At 43.8% G+C, this 18593-nt stretch overlaps 1 protein-coding gene across 2 annotated transcripts in view; it reads left to right on the forward strand.

The window, feature by feature from the left end:
• The window catches only part of ARHGAP36 (Rho GTPase activating protein 36), a 31542-nt gene extending 17228 nt beyond the window's left edge, over positions 1–14314 (forward strand). Inside the window, exons 2-12 of one of the 2 annotated variants that reach the window (XM_005594577.4) lie at positions 6155–6313; positions 7554–7619; positions 8126–8361; positions 8607–8799; positions 9021–9076; positions 9310–9460; positions 10015–10163; positions 10340–10516; positions 10756–10853; positions 10986–11092; positions 13055–14314. In XM_005594577.4, the coding sequence (XP_005594634.1) occupies positions 6155–6313; positions 7554–7619; positions 8126–8361; positions 8607–8799; positions 9021–9076; positions 9310–9460; positions 10015–10163; positions 10340–10516; positions 10756–10853; positions 10986–11092; positions 13055–13212 (1550 nt within the window). In that variant the 3' untranslated portion in view covers positions 13213–14314. Of the gene's footprint in view, positions 1–6154; positions 6314–6832; positions 6965–7553; positions 7620–8125; positions 8362–8606; positions 8800–9020; positions 9077–9309; positions 9461–10014; positions 10164–10339; positions 10517–10755; positions 10854–10985; positions 11093–13054 lie in introns of those variants that run through there. The other variant, XM_015444311.3, reaches the window with a different exon arrangement.
• Positions 14315–18593: the final 4279 nt, after the last annotated feature.

The raw sequence follows: 18593 nt of genomic DNA on the forward strand, positions 1-18593 counted from the left end.
CACATACACACACACACACACATATAAACACACACACACATACATACATATCCATGTATCTATCTTTCTTTCTATCTTCGTTTCCCAAGGAATGGCACAGAGCAATGTATAAAAATATCTCAAAAATCCAGCCACATCCTTAGGAAAGAAGGTAGTCTTGGTTTAGACTTTCCAAGTTCTAGGCAGCAGATGTTGGTGATGAATACCAAGAACTGCTATGGTTTGGTGGGAAGGGCAAGGCTTGAGCTGGGGATAGGAAGGGACAGCTGGTTCCCAAATCATGTTCCTCCATGGCATTTTTGTGCAACTTTAGGTAAGTCACAGCCTCTCCAAAGCCTTAGTTTGTTGCTTTTGTAAAATGGGGAGGAAATATCCAACCTACCTCTTTCCCAGGGGTTGTTGTAAGAATAAAGTGGCATGATTCATTTATTCATGAATCACAAATAGCTGTTTTAATTACAAGACTCTCAAGAGCTTATAATCCTATGATTCACCTGACAAACACTTACTGAACACCTATTGTGTGCTAGGGTCTGAAGATAATGGACATATGGGAAGCTTTTAAGAAAATGAAAAGCAGAAGACAAATTAGACATTAAAAACTTTTACCTCCTATTGATAGAACATTTTATTTTTGACTTCTTCCACCACAATGTAATAGAAGGAGCAACCAAAAGGGGAAAAAATGATATGCATGACACAGCTTATGATGCCAACACTATTATGCACCCTGATACATATTGCAGATAATAGTGAGAATATCTATATCTTGGTGTACTTGATGTCACATTGCCTTGTTTACACTATTCTTTGGGATGTTTATAGCAAAAAAAAAATGTCTTTCACCATCCTGAGCTTCAGTTGTTTCTTTCGTCAATAAAATTTAAAAACAGGGTTCCATGGAATGATGACTGTACTTATTTTACAAAGATGCTGTAATATGTGGTGGCTGCCTGCCGTCAGATATGACCTCCCTTGGCTTATGGAATCAGGCTTTGATTATGTGTGTATTGTTTTGATTTCTTTATTTAGCAATGCAGAATCTTGCAGCTAGTAAAAGAAAATATGAGTGCGTCAATGGCAAGAGCCCTGAGACTGAAGAGAACTGGGTTCTTGTCCAAGCTCTGCTGTTAAATTGCTGTCTGGTCTTGGGAAAACCCCTGTCTCTCTGTGAGCCTCAGTTTTCTGACCTGTATAATGGAGGTTTGGGACCAGGTGATGGCTAAGATCCTATTTCTGAAACATCCTAATATTCTAATGTTCCTGAAATTTTCTTATTTTTTTGAAGCCAGGGCTTTTCTCCATATATTTTAACAGTAATACCACCTCTAGTTTATGACCTTCTGCTATAACATGATGGGCTGACTCAATGTATTGATGAACGCTGTCCCCAGATTTAATTATCTTGGAGCATCATCACCACATTTTATAAAATGAGCCATTTTGCTCATTGCATCAGCAGCCTTTGCTGAAATGGAGGTTATGGGATAACAACTTTAAGGCTAACTCATTAACGCTCCGGGATGAATAAGCTAATGTGTCAGCAGACCAAATTGGTGCCCAAGTGTTTTCATATAGAGACCCATATCTCTTTCCCATGTTGTGATATATTAATGGGGATATCTTTATCCATTGCCGCTGCCTGGAGTCATTTGAGTAATGTAGATGCAGTACCTTCTGGGCACCCAGCCCCATTCACTATCAATTTCCTAAACTTTGAGGCACTCTCAGAGGCTTGGAACAAAATTCTAGTGATGCCATAAAGTACCTAATTTATAAGGATTTAAACCATGGCATCAGTGCAGTCCCTGCTTTTTTTTTTTTTCATAGGTGTTTACTAGTAGGCACTGCATCATTCCTAACTATTTGATGGGGGCAATGGAGTAAATTAGTCGTCCAAATTGTGAAGGCTGTAGATTTATGCCTCGTTGAAACCATTTCAGTCCTCACAATGTTGAAGTGGGTAACCTTTCTGACGTTAATTTGTTTCTCCATCTGTGTGCCATGCATTTTGGGAGGATGTGAGAAACAGGCTTGATGCCATTCAAGTGTGTTTCCCCTTTTTGTATTGATGGAAACTTGATTTGTGCCTGTCCGCTCTTTGTTCAAATTCTTTCTCTTGGTATCTGCTAATATTCTTGCCCCTTTACTGATCCAAATCAAATCATGTGTGTGTGTGTGTGTGTGTGTGTGTGTGTGTGTGTGTGTGTGTGTGTATGTATTTTGCTAGTGACAATGTAGAATTGGATGGTTTGAAAGAGAAACAAATTTTGAGACATACAGGCATTTTATTAATCTGAATAATAACATTTGAAATATTAACCTATGCAGTTAGTTTTTCTAAATTTTATAAGATGATTTTTTTAAATACTTGACTCTGATGAAATTGGAGAATGAAGAAGAAAGAGCTATTCCTCAAAATCTCCTAAGATCTCTTTACATAATTCAAATTTAGTGGAGATTGAACAGAGTAGGTTGTTCAATGGATTGATACAAATTCTAATTTTATGTAATTACTTTTGAAACATGATTTTTTTTTTGTAAACTCCGGCCCTATGCAAAGAACCTTCAATAGTAACGTGTTTATTAAAAACCAATGCTAAATATCACACATAATATTATTAATTCAACTCTCAGACAACCACTGAAATGGATACTGTGTCATTTCACCATTTTATAGAGAAGACCACTGAGACTCAGAGAATTCAACTGACTTTCTTAAGATCACACAGCTAAGAAATCTAGAGCTTGGCTTTGAACTCAGTTCTATTTGGCTCTAACACCAGTACAGGTATTTGTCTAAAGATAGTGTTTCTGCAAATGTTTTGAATTCTAGACTGAAACTGAGCTGGTTTGCTTTCCTCTTCCTTTTGAATCTCATGGTCACTTCAGGCTAGTGCCACGGTATACTGAAGAGGTCAGGGGAAAACACTTTGGAGCAAGAGAGGTCTCTTGGCACCTCTTTCCTGTAGGGAGCCTCCTTTTGTGTTCAGCTTGAAATGTCAGGCCTGAGGATGAGTATTCAAACCTCAAGAACCTGTTATGTGCCTCTCTCATAGTGCTAAAGCCTGCCTACTCATTCCCCCTCCCCACTCCACCCATCTGTTTCTTGTCTGGGGACATTGGTCTTCCTAAATCTGCTTCTGTATTGTATGCTACTGGCAACTTGAGAAGGTTGAAAGCAAGTAAGGCTATGCCAATTTTTCTGGTAGAATTGTAGCATATAACTGCTCTTAAGTTTAGCCCTGTGTGCTGGAGCAGGGAGGCAATGACAAACGGTTTATTCTAAGGCCTTTGATTTCCTTCGGAATTGTAAGCATCTAGGCTGACTCATCTCTCAAAGGCTTTTTTTCTCTCTCTCTCCTTTTGGGGCTGTTGTTGATTGGGGATTTTACTGTTTGTTCTTACCTTACATTTGGGGGAGAGAAGGGACTGATTTTCATCTTATTTTTGGGTGAAAGAATCAGCTCTGCTCTTTGGATGATCAGATCTGGTAAGCTTTGATAAGAAGAAATAACTGAACCTCCAAGACAGGTACAAAAGACGTCTGGATTGGGGAAAGGGAAGAGGGGAGTAATGTTAGAAAAATTAAGCCACAGCTAGGCTGTGTGTCTCAGAATGAGACCCTAGATTAATAGGCTCTGGACCTGCTATTTTGAATGGGGGATTGCTAGAGGCTTAGTCTGGAACTGTGGTTAAATGCATGTGCCTTTGGTTAAAATGGTCACTTTGCAAGTTGCAGTTTGGTGGTTGGGGTTAGGTGTTCATTTTGGGTCCAGGGGATGGAGCTTTGCAGTTGAAGCTTTAATAACTATGCTAGGTGTTTTCCTCTTGGCTTAGTTCAAAAGCCATAGGAAAACTCCTCATCTTTTCTCTTACTGCACCTATTTCTGACATCTGTGATCCTGGCTATTAGGGAAAGTGGGCAAAAGAGTTTTGGAGACAAAATTCAAGGTATGGTTTATTTGTTTGTTTGTTTGTTTTTTGGACAGAGGATAGCTCATCTATTTAGATTATTGCATGATAAACCCTTACTTTTCTCTCTCAAAGCTGCATTGCGTGATCTTTGAAATTTAAGCTCCCCACCCCCCAAATCATATATAGAATGTCATTGTAGATTCCATGGGAAATATACATTCAGTAAAGTAGTATGTAACTACTTCCTTTCTTGGCAAAAGGTTTAGTTCCCCATCTCCTGAATTATCTTCTCTATCAGGAACCAGCCATATTTACCCAAACCATAAACTTGGGAGCTATCCTAAATTGTTTTCTTTCCATTGCAATTAAAGATGTTCCCTAAGCCCTGTCAGTTCCATCCATGAGATTCGTCCCCTACTCCAGCCCTAGTGAGACTGACTTGTGTCAATATCCCTTGCCTCTTAGCTCATCTACCTACTTCCAGCTCTCTACCCAAAACAGGCTTTTTCATGGCTTTCTGTGATTTTTCCAAGGTGCAACCCTGACTCTTTCACTCCCTGCCTAAAACCCTATTGCCTTCAGGAAAAAGTCCAACTCTTTAAGCTGGCTTATAGGGCCATCCATGATCTCATCCCTGCCCATCCAGATTTATCTCCTTCCAGTCCCTTTATACAGCTTCAAGAATATGACAATCTCTCTCGTATCTCTTTTCCTTTGCACAAGCTGTTCTCTCCGGACGCTCCCCTCCTCTGTCTCCAGGCAAACTTAGATGTTTTCTCCTTTCAGCTCTCACAATACTTTGTTTATATCTTGGAGGTCTAACATCACAAGGTTTTGTAAATTGTTGCTAACCTGTGTATCTCCTTCACTGCGCTGTTAAATCTTTAAAAAAAGAAATAGTATCACCTTGTTCATCCTTTGAATCTTTGGTGCCTGGCACAAAGTGGGCAATTAATACAGGTGTTTTTTTTTCTTTAATGAAGGAATGAATGAACAAATGAGTAATAGAGAATGTGCGGGAAAGGATGCTGTGTGAGGTGCAGGGGCATACCCCGTGGGGGATGCTTTGTAGTCTGGAAGTAGTGTAAGATAGTGGGCACCATGGAGAAGGCACATATAAAATAGGTTTTACCATTACGCTAAGACAGACTCCACTTTGATCACCAGTTCTGTTTAAGGAGTCTCACTAGAAATGGTCTGGAAATGATGTTTGTTGGTTTTGGTATAAATGATTTTTTTATGAAAAAGTAATATAATCAAGTTGTACAAAGTTTGGTAAATAGAGAAAAGGCAACAGGCAAACAAAATCTCACCAGTTAATGCAAATGCTGTTAGCATTTGGGTGAGTTTCCTTCAGTCTTATTTTTATGCATGCTTTTCTTCACATAGTTGCAATCAAAATTAATACAATTCTGTGTTTTGTATTTGTTGTTTAAAAACTCTGTAAATGTCACTTTAATGATTGCATAATTTTTCCATACTGTGGCCATTACAAAATTTATGTAACTAATATCATTGCTGGGCTAACTTTTTTTCCCTTTTTTGTTACTATTATGGTTTATGTGGATATGCTTTTCCCTCTCTGTAGGAAGATTTTATTAGGATAGATTCCTAGAAGGGGAGTTACTAGGTCAAAGGGCCTGGGGACGATTTTTGACTCTAGACCCTCGTGTTCAGTTTGTTTTCTGGAAGACTTGTATGAATTTGCAGCTCTCCTAACCTAGATGAAAGTCCCCTTTTTATCCAACCTGGACAGCATCGAGTACCATCAGGGAAAGAAAAAAAAAAAAAAACCTCTAAAAACATTCTAATTGATTAATTAATGGAAAATACTTTTTAATTTTTGTTTCAAAGTGCTTTTGTTAAAAAATGTTTTTCTCTTTTATTTTTTCTTCATGTTTTCTCTCTTCGTACTTTTTTTTTTCTAATTAGGTTTTCTTTTTCCTGGACTATCTGTTAAGGGCTGATTTTTTGAAGTTGAATTTTTTTTTCTTTTTTAGCAAAAGCAACCAGAGGCTGCTCTGCTTGAGGGTGAAGCCGCCTCCCAGTTTTCCCTCCCCCTCTACCCCCACCCCCATAGTTCTCTCCACCAGGTCCAGTGACAATTGGATGATGCAGCCTTGATAATCATCCGATTCCAGAATGGGTGGCTGCATTCCTTTTCTGAAGGCAGCAAGGGCACTGTGCCCCAGAATCATGCCCCCTTTGCTGTTGTTGTCCGCCTTCATTTTTTTAGTGAGTGTCTTGGGAGGAGCCCCAGGACACAACCCCGACCGCAGGACGAAGATGGTATCAATACACAGCCTCTCCGAGCTGGAGCGTCTGAAGCTGCAAGAGACTGCTTACCACGAACTCGTGGCCAGACATTTCCTCTCCGAATTCAAACCTAACAGAGGTAAGCTGTACCCCGGAGTGTGGCATCCTCGCCTTCGGGAGAGTGGACCCTCCGGGCAGGACGGGGCGGATTAGGGGTCTAGGAGGGAGGGAGGGGCTCACGCCTGATCTCGGACTTGGTCAGTTCTCCTGGCGTCTGGGGAACTGAAGAAGCCGGAGTTGAAGGCTGTTTGTTGAATTGCGGAAGGGGTAAAAATTAGTTGAGTTTGGTCGAAGGCTGGGGGTTGAGGGGCAGTAAGACAGAAGGCAGATATCAGGGACAGACAGGTGGACAGAGGGCCGGTGAAGAGACAGACGCACCAGGTGCGGTGCGAGAATAAGGCAGAGCGAGACGGAAGCGCAGAGGGACACTCTGGAGAGAACTGGGAGAGATAAAGACAGCGCGATCGAGAGACAGAGAGTAGAGGGAGATAGCGAGACAGTGTGTGAGAGAGAGACGCTCCTAGCCGGGCCGTGAGCGGGAGGGCGGTGCGGGCGCGGGGGCGGCGGCAGGAGGTGCGCGGCCAGCGCTGCCCACCTCAGCTGGCTGCCGGGGAGCGAGCAGGACGCGGCGCAGGACGAGGTTCGAGCGCACCAGGGAATCTCAGGGGTACGCGCGCGGATTTGGCAGCGGAGCCCAGGCGGGTAGCGCGGACCCAGGCGCGCCCCAGAGGTATTGGAAAGTGCTGGGGGTGGCAGCTTCGCTAGGCGCACACGGCGAACGCAGCTTGAATTGAGTGAAGCAAAGGGCTAGGAGCCCCCGCTGGCAGTCACTGATGCCAGATTCGGAGTGCGGGGACAGCCAGGTGTCGCCGCTTCTCCTACCGCAGCGCAGGGAGCCGACGGCAACCTGGTGCGAGCGCGCCCGCGGTAACTTGGCGACCCTCACCCGCGGTGGCGCTGCAGGAGAGCCCCTCCCTCCCTTCTCCTGTTGTGTGATCTGGGGGCTTCAGAGCCCCGGAATTTATGTTTTAAGTGTTGTATTGAGGGACTGCGGGTGCGTAGCAAGATGCGCGGTGCGCACGTGGCGCATTAGATTGTCTGGTTTGGTTAAATTCTTGGAGTCTGATACAAGTGAGATAAGCTTGGCCTTGTTAGGTGGGGAAACTGAGGCTCACAGAAAGCTAATTACTTTTCGCCCGCTGGACAGAACTCGCCTCTTTGCCACCCCCTCCCTCTGCTGCAGGTCAGTGCGTTGGGATATTTTAGTCACTTATCAAGTCCTATTTGTAAGTGTATCTTTTCTTTTTCTCTTCCCGTAGCTTTGCCTACTGACCGTCCGAACACCTTGGATAAGTGGTTTCTGATTTTGAGAGGACAACAGAGGGGTGAGGGGGCTCTTGTATTTTCTTTAGAAAAGAAATAGAGTGCTAACCTCCTGTGTAGTGTGGCCCTGGCTATTGGAGACTGGGAGGCGTCCACCGTCCCAGGAGACACTCTCTTCAGCTCCCAAACCCCACAGGGGGTGATATCAGGAAATGGCGCAGTAGCTGTAGGTGCTTGGCACGGTCCTCTCAGACCTTTCTGGTGGACTCACCCCACACAGATAAACCCGAAGAAATCGCCCTCTTTGCCTCAAGGTAGTCACCCCCAGGGAAAATTTAAGGCAGGGACCTCGAGCCTCGTCGGGGTGGTTGAGTGGAGCTGAGTCCTTTCGCCAAACCACTGCGGGGTCTTTTTGGCTAGCTCCCCAGGGAGGGGCGCTGCGGGTCTGGAGAGGTGGGGTTGGCTGCGAGTGGTTGCTGGGAGGAGTGCTACAGCCCCTGCAGTTCCTCCGGATTTAAGCGCTGCGAGGCTTTGACGTTTCTCATTCTTTCTCTCCGTGGCTCCTCAGCTGTATCACTCAAGACATTTGGCATTCGCCTGGAAGAGGTCCTGGTGAACGAGTTTACCCGCCGCAAACATCTTGAACTAACAGCCGCGATGCAGGTTGAAGAAGCCACCGGTCAGGCTGCCGGCCGTCGTCGGGGAAACGTGGTGCAAAGGGTGTTTGGCCGCATCCGGCGCTTTTTCAGTCGCAGGCGGAATGAGCCCACCTTGCCCCGGGAGTTCACTCGCCGTGGGCGTCGAGTGAGTTAAACCCTCCAGGTTTCAGGCAGGGGCCTCTCCTGAGGTATGCAGGAATGTGAGGCCGGAGGGTCAAGGCCTGTGCCCTCAGAGGCAGGGGGGAGCTGAACACAATATGTTGAAGTGCTGTCCTTGGCTTGCCACAAAGGGAATGTATCTTGTTCTGAATGTCATACATACAGTACTCAGGAAGGTCCTAATTGACTCTCTTTATTGCCCATTTTAAGATAATCTGGATTTCTCCACAGGGTGCGGTGTCTGTGGATAGCCTGGCTGAGCTGGAAGACGGGGCCCTGCTGCTGCAGACCCTGCAGCTTTCAAAAGTTTCCTTTCCAATTGGCCAACGACTTCTGGGATCCAAAAGGAAGATGAGCCTCAATCCGATTGCGAAACAAATCCCCCAGGTTGTTGAGGCTTGCTGCCAATTCATTGAAAAACATGGTAAGGGTGCTGCAAATGGGTAAATCAAGGAAGGAGGCAAAGGGAAAGGAGGGATGTTCTAGAAATGGGGGGAGAAAGGAGGTCGAGGATGAAGGGCTTGGATAACATTCCCCTGACACCCAGTGGAGGTCGGGATGCGGGGGCGGGAGTGGGGGGAAGAAGGGAAATGCCATGGGAAAGGGATTCAGAGATGCTTAGCATCTCCTGGTCTTTTCTTTCAGGCTTAAGCACAGTGGGGATTTTTACCCTTGAATACTCCGTGCAGAGAGTGCGTCAGGTAAATTGGTTATGTTTACATGTTTGTTCCTCCAATAAGAAAGAGCAGGAGGAGGTGGGGTTCCCCCATAGACCTGACTACCTGGTGGGGGGAGGAGCAGGGTCTTCTTTGCAGCCCCCAGGCCCACCATATTGCCAGCTACTTCCACTGAAGCCTGGAACCTGTTGAAGGAATGACCAAGATGGAGCCCCTGGTGGGCCAGGCAGATAGTCCATGTCTTCTCCTTTTCCTAGCTCCGTGAAGAATTTGATCAAGGTCTGGATGTAGTGCTGGATGACAATCAGAATGTGCATGATGTGGCTGCACTCCTCAAGGAGTTTTTCCGTGACATGAAGGACTCTCTGCTGCCAGATGATCTGCACATGTCATTCCTCCTGACAGCAAGTGAGTCTTCTGACCTCCCTACTAGGGCAAGGAAAGGAAATATTATTGGGGTCTAGGGGTTCTAGGGACAGAGCTCAGGCTGGAGGACTTCGAAGAAGTAAGGCAGAATGAACATAAGAAGATGAAAAAACCTCTCCAGAATATATACACTTACTATTTGTCAATTAAAAATAAAATGTTAATAAAAAAACTTATTTGGGTTACTTTCTTTGTATTTCAAAATGTTCCATTATAAGTCTGTTGCTTGGATATTTCTCTAGAGCTTCTTGAAGATGTGTGTGCCCTCTCAGGCCAAAAAAAAAAAAAAAAAAAACAAACAAACAAAAAAAAAAAAACAAAAAAACCAGGTTCTGTAGAGGAGATCTGGTTTTTATGGGAGCACTTCTTGCTTTCAGAGTTCCTGAGCTCAAATGCTTTGGAAATGAGCAAAGGCAAGATGCCTGGGTACTTTCTCCATAACTGCCAGCAAGTTTCAAGCAGAATCTCACCTCCCTTGGTATCAGTCTGTGGCCAGGACCATCCCCCTGAGACAGTCCCTGTTTTCCTTCCTCTAGCTTTAAAGCCCCAGGATCAGCTTTCTGCCCTGCAGTTGCTGGTCTACCTGATGCCACCCTGCCACAGTGATACCCTGGAGCGTCTGCTGACGGCCCTGCATAAAATCACGGAGAACTGCGAGGACTCAATTGGCATTGATGGACAGTTGGTAAAAAGATCTGGGAAAGAGTAGTGAAAACTGTAGTATGGGACATATGTGGGAGTATATCAGCAAGAGGGTGGATGGAGAGGAGAGAGAGAAACAAGAATAAAAAGAGACATATTCATTTGTACAACTCCCAGTACTACCTCGGCATCAATCACTTTCTGCTTTCCTTTACCTAGGTCCCAGGCAACCGTATGACTTCCACCAACTTGGCCTTGGTGTTTGGATCTGCTCTCCTGAAAAAGGGAAAGTTTGGCAAGAGAGAGTCCAGGAAAACAAAGCTGGGGATTGATCACTATGTTGCTTCTGTCAATGTGGTCCGTGCCATGATTGATAACTGGGATGTCCTCTTCCAGGTAGGTGCAAGTTTTGGATGCACTTGTTTTACACATCCCTCTCCTGTTCACAAGGCAAGGCACAGTTGTACCTGCATCTTTAAGGGTAGCCAAAACAGGCAGCCACAAAATCATCCAGTCTAGAAATTCCTCCCACATTAGCTGGCCTTGGTACCTTTAGTACTGGGTACCTGAAAGAGATGAGTATAAATGAAAAGGTGCTGTGTAATGATGGCTAATGTTGCTAATTCTACCCTCAGGTGCCTCCCCATATTCAGAGGCAGGTTGCTAAGCGTGTGTGGAAGTCCAGCCCGGAAGCGCTTGATTTTATCAGACGCAGGAACTTGAGGAAGATCCAGTGAGTGTTTTTTGGGTTTGTTTATGCTTAGCCTGAAGCACCTTCTACTATGGGGTTTTCCAACTCCCGACCATCCTTATATTAAGTAATGCAAGTACACAAATTGACTTTTTCAAAATCCTTCCCATTCAGGAGTGCACGCATAAAGATGGAAGAGGATGCACTACTTTCTGATCCAGTGGAAACCTCTGCTGAAGCCCGGGCTGCTGTCCTTGCTCAAAGCAAGCCTTTTGATGAAGGTCAGTTCCCTGCTGGAGGTCAGACCCTTGCCAAAGGTCAGTCCCTTGCTGAAGGTCAGGCCCTTTTTGAAGGCTAGGTCGTTGCTGAAGGTGAGCCCCTTGAGGAAGATGAGTCCTCTGAGGAAGATGAAGAGCTAGTATTTGAATATCTTAATCAAGGAGTAGTCTTTGGGGGAAGCTCAAGGTCTAGAAATCCCAAATAACTTTGAGATTCAGGGCCCACATCTTGAAGGAATACCAGAGCTTGGTGAGGAAGATGATGATGATGATAATGATGGCACTTTAAATTTTGATGATCATCCTTCCCTTGGAGATATTCTAGAACCAGATTATGAAATTCCAGAACTCATTGAGATCCCAGACTTTGAAGAAATGCCATATTTTGAGATGGTCCCAGACCTTGAAGGAGCCCCAGGTGTGCAAGAAATCCTGAACCCTGGAGAAAACCCAAACCATAACCTAGAAGAAGGACCAGATTTTGAAGACCACCAAAATCTTAACCTTGCAGAAGTTCCCTATCTTGATGTAATCCCAAACAATGAAATCCCAGACCATGCAGATGCTTCAGATAATGATGAAATCCAAGATTCTGAAGAAGATCCCAGTCTTGAAGAGGTCCCAGCTGTTGATGAAGTTCCAAATGATGAAGCCTCAAATGCTGAAGAAATCCCAGACTATGAAGCCCCAGAGGTAAATGGGATTTCAGACTCTGAAGAAGACTTTGATTCTGAAGAAGTCTCAGCTCTTCATGTGGTCCCAAGCCCTGAAGAAGCCCCTGGTGGACGTGAAATCCCAAATCATGAAGAATCTCCAGAGGTTAATGGACTCACAGACTCTGAAGAAGATCCCAATCTTGGAGAGGTCTCAAGTTTTGATGGAATCCCAAATGATGAGGAAGCCTCAGACACCAAAGAAATTCCAGACCGTGAAGAAGCCCCAGAGACCAATGAAATTGCAGGCCCTGAAGAGGTCCCAGCTCTCCAAGTATTCACAGGCCCTGAAGATGTCTCTGATTTTGACGAAATGCAAGACCATGAAGAATCCTCAGATGTGAGTGGAGTCCCAAACAACGAAGAAGCCTCAGATATTGAAGAAATTCTGGGATGTGAAGAAGCCTCTGATGTTGGTGGAAACCAAGACTCTGAAGAAAGCCCCAGTCTTGAAGAAGATTCAGTTCTCCATGTGGCTCCAAAACCTAAGGATGCCCAAATTTGCAACAAAGTTCAAGATTATCAGAAAGACCAAGTCAATGCATTTGAAGAAGAAGTTACCACTATGGCTCCAGAAACTGAAGATGTCTCCATTTTCAGAACAATTCCAGACCCTCCACAAGACCTGGCTGTCAACCTTGAAGAAGTCATGAATGTGGAAGAAGTCCCAATGCCTAAAGATTTAGACTCTAAAGAGGTTCAGAATCCAAAGGCAATTCAGTTTCATAAAGATGCAGATGTTGCATTCCCTGTAGATACCACTCTCCTTAAAAACAAGTCTCAGCCTAGCCAAGTCATGGACTACAAGTCCTCCCCAGAGCTGTTGAAGAGCAACACCTGCTTTCTCTCTTCCATGCAGTGCTGTAAGCTTTCAGCTCTAGCTTTGTTACTCATTTGCTTGGTAAAATTAGTCAGGTTACTTGCAGGGTGGTGGAGGTTATTAGGAGGTCGCCCTCTTACCCGTCTCCTTGGTAGTATTATACATTCCCTCTGAGCACAGGGTATCTGTCTTACTCTTTCTCTTTCCTAACTCAGCTCTTTTCCCAGTTCCCACAGTGGTCCTAGATTCAGAGATCTGTGTTCTGCTGTCAGGTTGTAGTATTCTTACATGTCAAATGCGGATAATCATTCCTGTCCTACCTTCTTGCCTCATACTGTATTTGAAACTCAAAATTAGGTCTTAGTGCCTTGGGTGATGTGCAAAGTACAAGGTCTAGAAACATAAGGAGTTAACATTGTTACTATTTTCCAGGTTCCTCTGAGGAGGCAGCTGTGCCTCCCGGCACTGCCCGTTCCCATGATGATGAGGAAGGAGCGGGTAACCTCCCCATTCTGGAGCAAGACCGCCCATTGCTCCGTGTGCCCCGGGAGAAGGAGGCCAAAACTGGCGTCAGCTACTTCTTTCCTTAGATGATTTTCCTTCTATAAGGTGCCAGACAGGGGAAAAGAGTGGGGGTAGATCTGGGATGTCACAGGAAACATTAAGGAGAGAGTTGAAGGTAAAGATCTGAAGGTAAGAGGGAGTTCCACCTGATGCTCGGGTCAGGATGAGAATTCCAAACACACTGCCAGACCCTTCACTGGGGATGCTTGGTCTCTTCAGCTGGTAAAAGCAGAGCTGTTTCTGTATCATGCCCAAGCTCCCCGGTACTACCTTGCCTTTCTCTTTTACCCCTGATCTTGGCTTTCTCTCTCTCTCTGCAGACTTCCCTTTAATTGATGTGACATTTGTGGTAAACACCTTTCCCAGGGAACCTCACAAATCTTGAGGTGCTTTCCCTTCCCCAAATGGGATTGCATGATTTCCCTGACTTTCCTACCCTCCTCCCAAGAGCTCAGTTGGAAAGGCCCTCAAGAGGCATGCTAGAACATTAGGTCAGCCTACTGACAACTGACAAAAAATTCATGCGAAATCATGTCACACCAATGCATAGCCGTGTCCCTGCAGCAATTCCACTGCCTTAGGATTTCCCCCTCCAAATTATTCAGACCAATGGCTTGCCAAATGGCCTCTCCCAAAATTCTGTGCAGTTTTGCTCAGGTCACCCCAACAGAGAAACCTGAAGTGTAGATCTAATTAGTGTTTCTGGCATCCAAAGTTAGAGGAAAAATTAGGTTTTATTACCTGGATCTGCGTTAAAGACAATTGATGTTCACACCCTGTTGTCAGCAAAATAGCTAGTTAGGTAAGGACACATAGTTCCAAGTAGCTAAAGTCACCTGATTATAAATGTTCTTAACTATCGTCTCTGTAATTCCTTTATACAGGACAATACAAAATTGCGGGACATGCTCTGGTAACACACAGATATGGGTTATGTATGACATCCAAAATTACAGCTGATATTCTGGGTAACAACTGCTAAGGTCCATAGAATGAAGAATGTATTGTATTGAGGGATAGAAATTGATCATATAATGGGTAACAACTGCTGAGCTCAAAGATTTGTGATTGTTAAAACCTCTCTGGCATTTAATCATTAATAAACATCTGTATTGTGACAGCAGCATATTCATGGCTTACTGTGTTTTTTTTTCTTTTAATTTGAGGGGTGAGTTGGGAAGCTCTGAGTAGAGAGCTGAAGGGGTAAAGGAGAGGTGAACAGAAATAAAGAGGAAAGGGTGATGTAGAATAAAGAGAAGAAGATGACATGGGATAAAGGGAAGGGGGTGACATAAATGAGGGGGTGGAGTGATGTGTAAGAAAGAGGAGGGAGTGAAGTGGGAAAAAGGGAATAGGATGATTTGGGGTAAAGGGGAGGGAATAGAGTAGAATAAGTGGGAGGGGGAGACATGGAATAGAGAGGGAATGACATGGGATAAACGGAAGGGGGTGACATGGAATGAGGGGGTGGAGTGAGGTGGAATAAAGGGGAGAGGATGATATGGAATAAAGGGGAGGGGCTGATGTGGAATAAATGGGGGGTGAGGTGGAATAAGGGGAAGTAAAATAGAATAATGGAGAAGGGCTATAATGGAATAAAGGGAGTGGAAGTATTAATATTAAAGTAGAAAAGGTTAAGGGGAGATGAAGGAGAAGTAGGGGAAGCAAAGGAAGCTTAAGAGGAGAGCCTATAAGGGGGAAGGGAGTGAAATAAATGAGGAGACCACTAGGTATTTTCAACTGAGAAATTCCCCCTGAATCAGTGAAAAATAAAATCCTAGAAACATCGGCAGACATATGACTTCCAAGGGTCAGAGGAAGAACATACTGCTGTCTGATTGATAAGACTTTCAACTTTTCTTGAAAACTTATGGCTTCATGACATACTTGGAAATTTTCCATGTTAGATACAGGGCCTTAGAAAGTGGAATGGTTTGTGTTATTTACTTTTACACATTTTGCTTTAGGATATTTCCTTGCATAGAGCTTTACAAACTGAAGACTTGTAGCATTGTCCCCTCCTACACTAATACATTCTGTAAATAATAATAATCATGATAGTTAACACATGTCAAGGTCTTCCAAAGTGTCTGACACTGTTAAAAACTTTACGTTCATCATTTAATTTAATATTCACAATAACACTATGAAATATATGCTACTGTCATCTTCAATGTATTCTCGAAGAAAACGAGGTACAGAGAGGTTAAATAACCTGCCCAAATTACACAGTTGGTTAGTGGAAAAACAGCCAGTCTTTAAAGCTGGATTGTTTAAACACTAGATTATACTGGCCCATTCATCTTGGGATTTTGCCTCAGACTCAAAGATGCATTGTGATGTCTGCAGCAATTTTTTTATATTGGGGTTTGGACTTTCAACAAGCAAGTTTCAGGTTTCTTCCTTACAGGTCCTTTCTCTCCAGAAAGGACAGGCTATTAGACAATAACTGATATTTCAGGCAGATTCTAGCAGTTATACCTGGGGCTTACAGATATCAGAGGCAGAAGAAAATGTAGGAGCTCACCCATTCCAACTTTCTTGTTATATGAATAGTCACACTAGGGCTCAGACTTGGGAAAGGTCAGAGATCTGGGAGTAAGATTCAGACAGACCTTCTGACTGCATTTCCAGGACTTTACGGGGTCAAAAAAGTAAAATGTGTCCTGTGAAAAGTTTACGTGTGCTTTCATCATTCAGCTTCAAAACAAACCAACCAGATAACAAAGAAGAAAGTAGATTATTTGAAAACATTGCCTTCACTCTCTGGCCTTCCCTGAAACCAGGTTTTCTCCTAATCTTACATTTTTTTCCCAGTGCCAATTCCTAACCAGCCCCAGGGACTGGGCCTGAGAGTGGTTGTAGATGTGGGCATTGTCCTTGCTGTTCTCCACACTGTAAGGACCCAGCTCATAGGCTTCCTGACACTCCAAGTCCTGTCCTTATTCTGGGTGCCGCCAGCAATCTACACATGGAAGACTTACCCCATATACCCTGGCCTCACACCTCTCTGACCTTTAACTTCTTAGTACCTTAACCACTCCCAGTCACTTGGCATCACTGGGTGTGGCTTCAACTCCAATATCCCACTGAGGCCCAAATCTCCTAATGAAGGCTGGGTCCATGCCGTTTGCTCTTTGGCTTCCCTGAGGGGTCCAGTGCCCAAAACGTTCCTTTTCTCTTCACTATTTTCCCTGTCCAGCCAAAATTTGGGGCATATTGATTTAGTGTTAACTGCCTCATCATCCCCTTGCCCTCCAAATGCCACATCTGCCCTATTTAGCCCCAGTTTTGGGTCTTTCCAAACAAATGCTTTCTCCGATTCCATAATAACCACTGTGGGAGAAAGGAGCAGCACGCCAAGAATTTCCAACCTCAGCTGGCCCTTCTGGCCACCCTGCAATCCTTTCACGCACCCCAGGTCATCTCTTTCTCCAATTTTCCTCTATCTGTACTCCAAGTTTTTTCATCACTCCTCTCAAACAACAGCCCCTTTCACTCTACCCTCACCACACCCCATACAATGGCTCAGACTCCTACTTCATGAAGGAGATTGAGGCTAACTTCAGCTCCTTGCCCCTACACCTACAAAGGTCTTTTTGGCTTCACTAACTCTCACTTCATATTGCATAGCACTACTTCTTATTATATAGCACTCCTTCAGCGTAGAAGTTCCTATTCTAGTTTCTTTTCCCTTGCTCTGTCTCTCCTCCGCTTTCCTTCTCCATTATCCCCAACCCTAAAACCTTGCTTACACTATTATCTCAGTTCTCTTGCTTGATTTTTAAATCTCTCCTTCTCTACTAGTTTACTTACTTCAGGATATTCTCATGATCAAGTGTCTCCCATCTTAGAAACAATTCCTTGATCCATCACCACCCTGTAACAATTACTATATTGCTCTTTTTGCCAAGCTCATTGAAAGAAGAGTCTATTCTATTCTGTATCTTCCTTCTTTTTTTTTTTTTTTTTTTTTGAGACAGGGTCTCATCTGTGTCACCCAGGCTGGAGTGCAGTGGCACAACTGTGATTCAATGCAACCCCTGCCTCCTGGGCTCATGCCATCCTCCTCCCTCAGCCTCTCAAGTAGCTTGGGCTACAGGCACATGCTTCCATGCCCAGCTAACTTTTTCTGTATTTTTTGTAGAGATGGGGTTTTGCCATGTTGACCAGGCTGGTATTGAACTCTTGAGCTCAAGTGATTCACCCACCTCGGCCTCCCAAAGTGCTGGGATTACAGGCGTGAGCCACCACGCCCGGTCTCTATCTTCCTTCTTACCTCCCATTTATTCTTCAGTCCATACCAATCAGGCTTCTATTCTCACTACTCTAATAAAATGGTGGCAAAAGCCACCACCAATAACCTATTATTACATTCAGTAAACATTGGTAGTACACTTATTTTCCTCGGTCTCAGTGACACCACCACACCACCATCTCCTGATGTTTTACTTATATTTTTAAAATTAAACATTTTTATTTGAGATAATTGTAGGTTCACATGCAGTTTTAAGAAACAATACAGAGAAGTCCTGTATATCCTCTACCCAGTTTCTCTAGTTGTACTATTTTATAAAGCTACAGTACAATATCACAGCTAAGATATTGACATTGATACAGTCCAGATACAGCAAAGTTCCATCATCATGAGAACTCCTCCTGTTGCCCTTTAATAGTAAAATAGACAAATCTACCTTTCATTCCCACCACCCCCTTTCCTAACCCCTGGTAAATAATCTGTCATCCATTTTTATAATTTTGTCATGTCAAGAGTGTTATATAAATGGAATCATACATACGTGAGCTTTTGGGAGTGGCTTTTTTTTACTCAACATGATTACTTCATCTCTTTTTATTGCTGAGTAGTATTTCATGGTATAGATGTACCATAGTTTGTTTAACCACTCACCTACTGGAGGACATTTTGGCTGTTTCTCCAGTTTGGGGCTATTATAAATAAGACCACCATGAACATTCGTGTACAGAATTTGAGTGGACATATGTTTTCAGTTTTCTGGATGAATGCCCAGCTGTGCAATTACTGGGTCGCACACAATTGCATGTTTAGTTTTATAAGAAACTGACAAACCACTTTCCAGAGTAGTTACACAACTTTATATTCACACCAGCAATGTATCTGCATGCTTGCTAGCATTTGGTCTTGTCACTATTTCTTTTTATCTTGCCCATCATTATAGTTGTGTAGCGATATCTCATTGTGGTTTAAATTTGTATTTATCTGATGCTTAATGACATTGAACATCTTTTATGTGTTTATTTGTCATCTGTATAGTCTTCAGTGAAATGTCTGTTCATGTGGATATCTAATTGCTCTGGCATCAATTGTTGAAAAGACTATTTGTTCTCCATTGAATTGCTTTTGTGCCACTCCTTGCATGATTTCTGG

Source organism: Macaca fascicularis, chromosome X, assembly GCF_037993035.2.
Source record: "Macaca fascicularis isolate 582-1 chromosome X, T2T-MFA8v1.1".
In the NCBI taxonomy this organism is placed as follows: domain Eukaryota; kingdom Metazoa; phylum Chordata; class Mammalia; order Primates; family Cercopithecidae; genus Macaca; species Macaca fascicularis.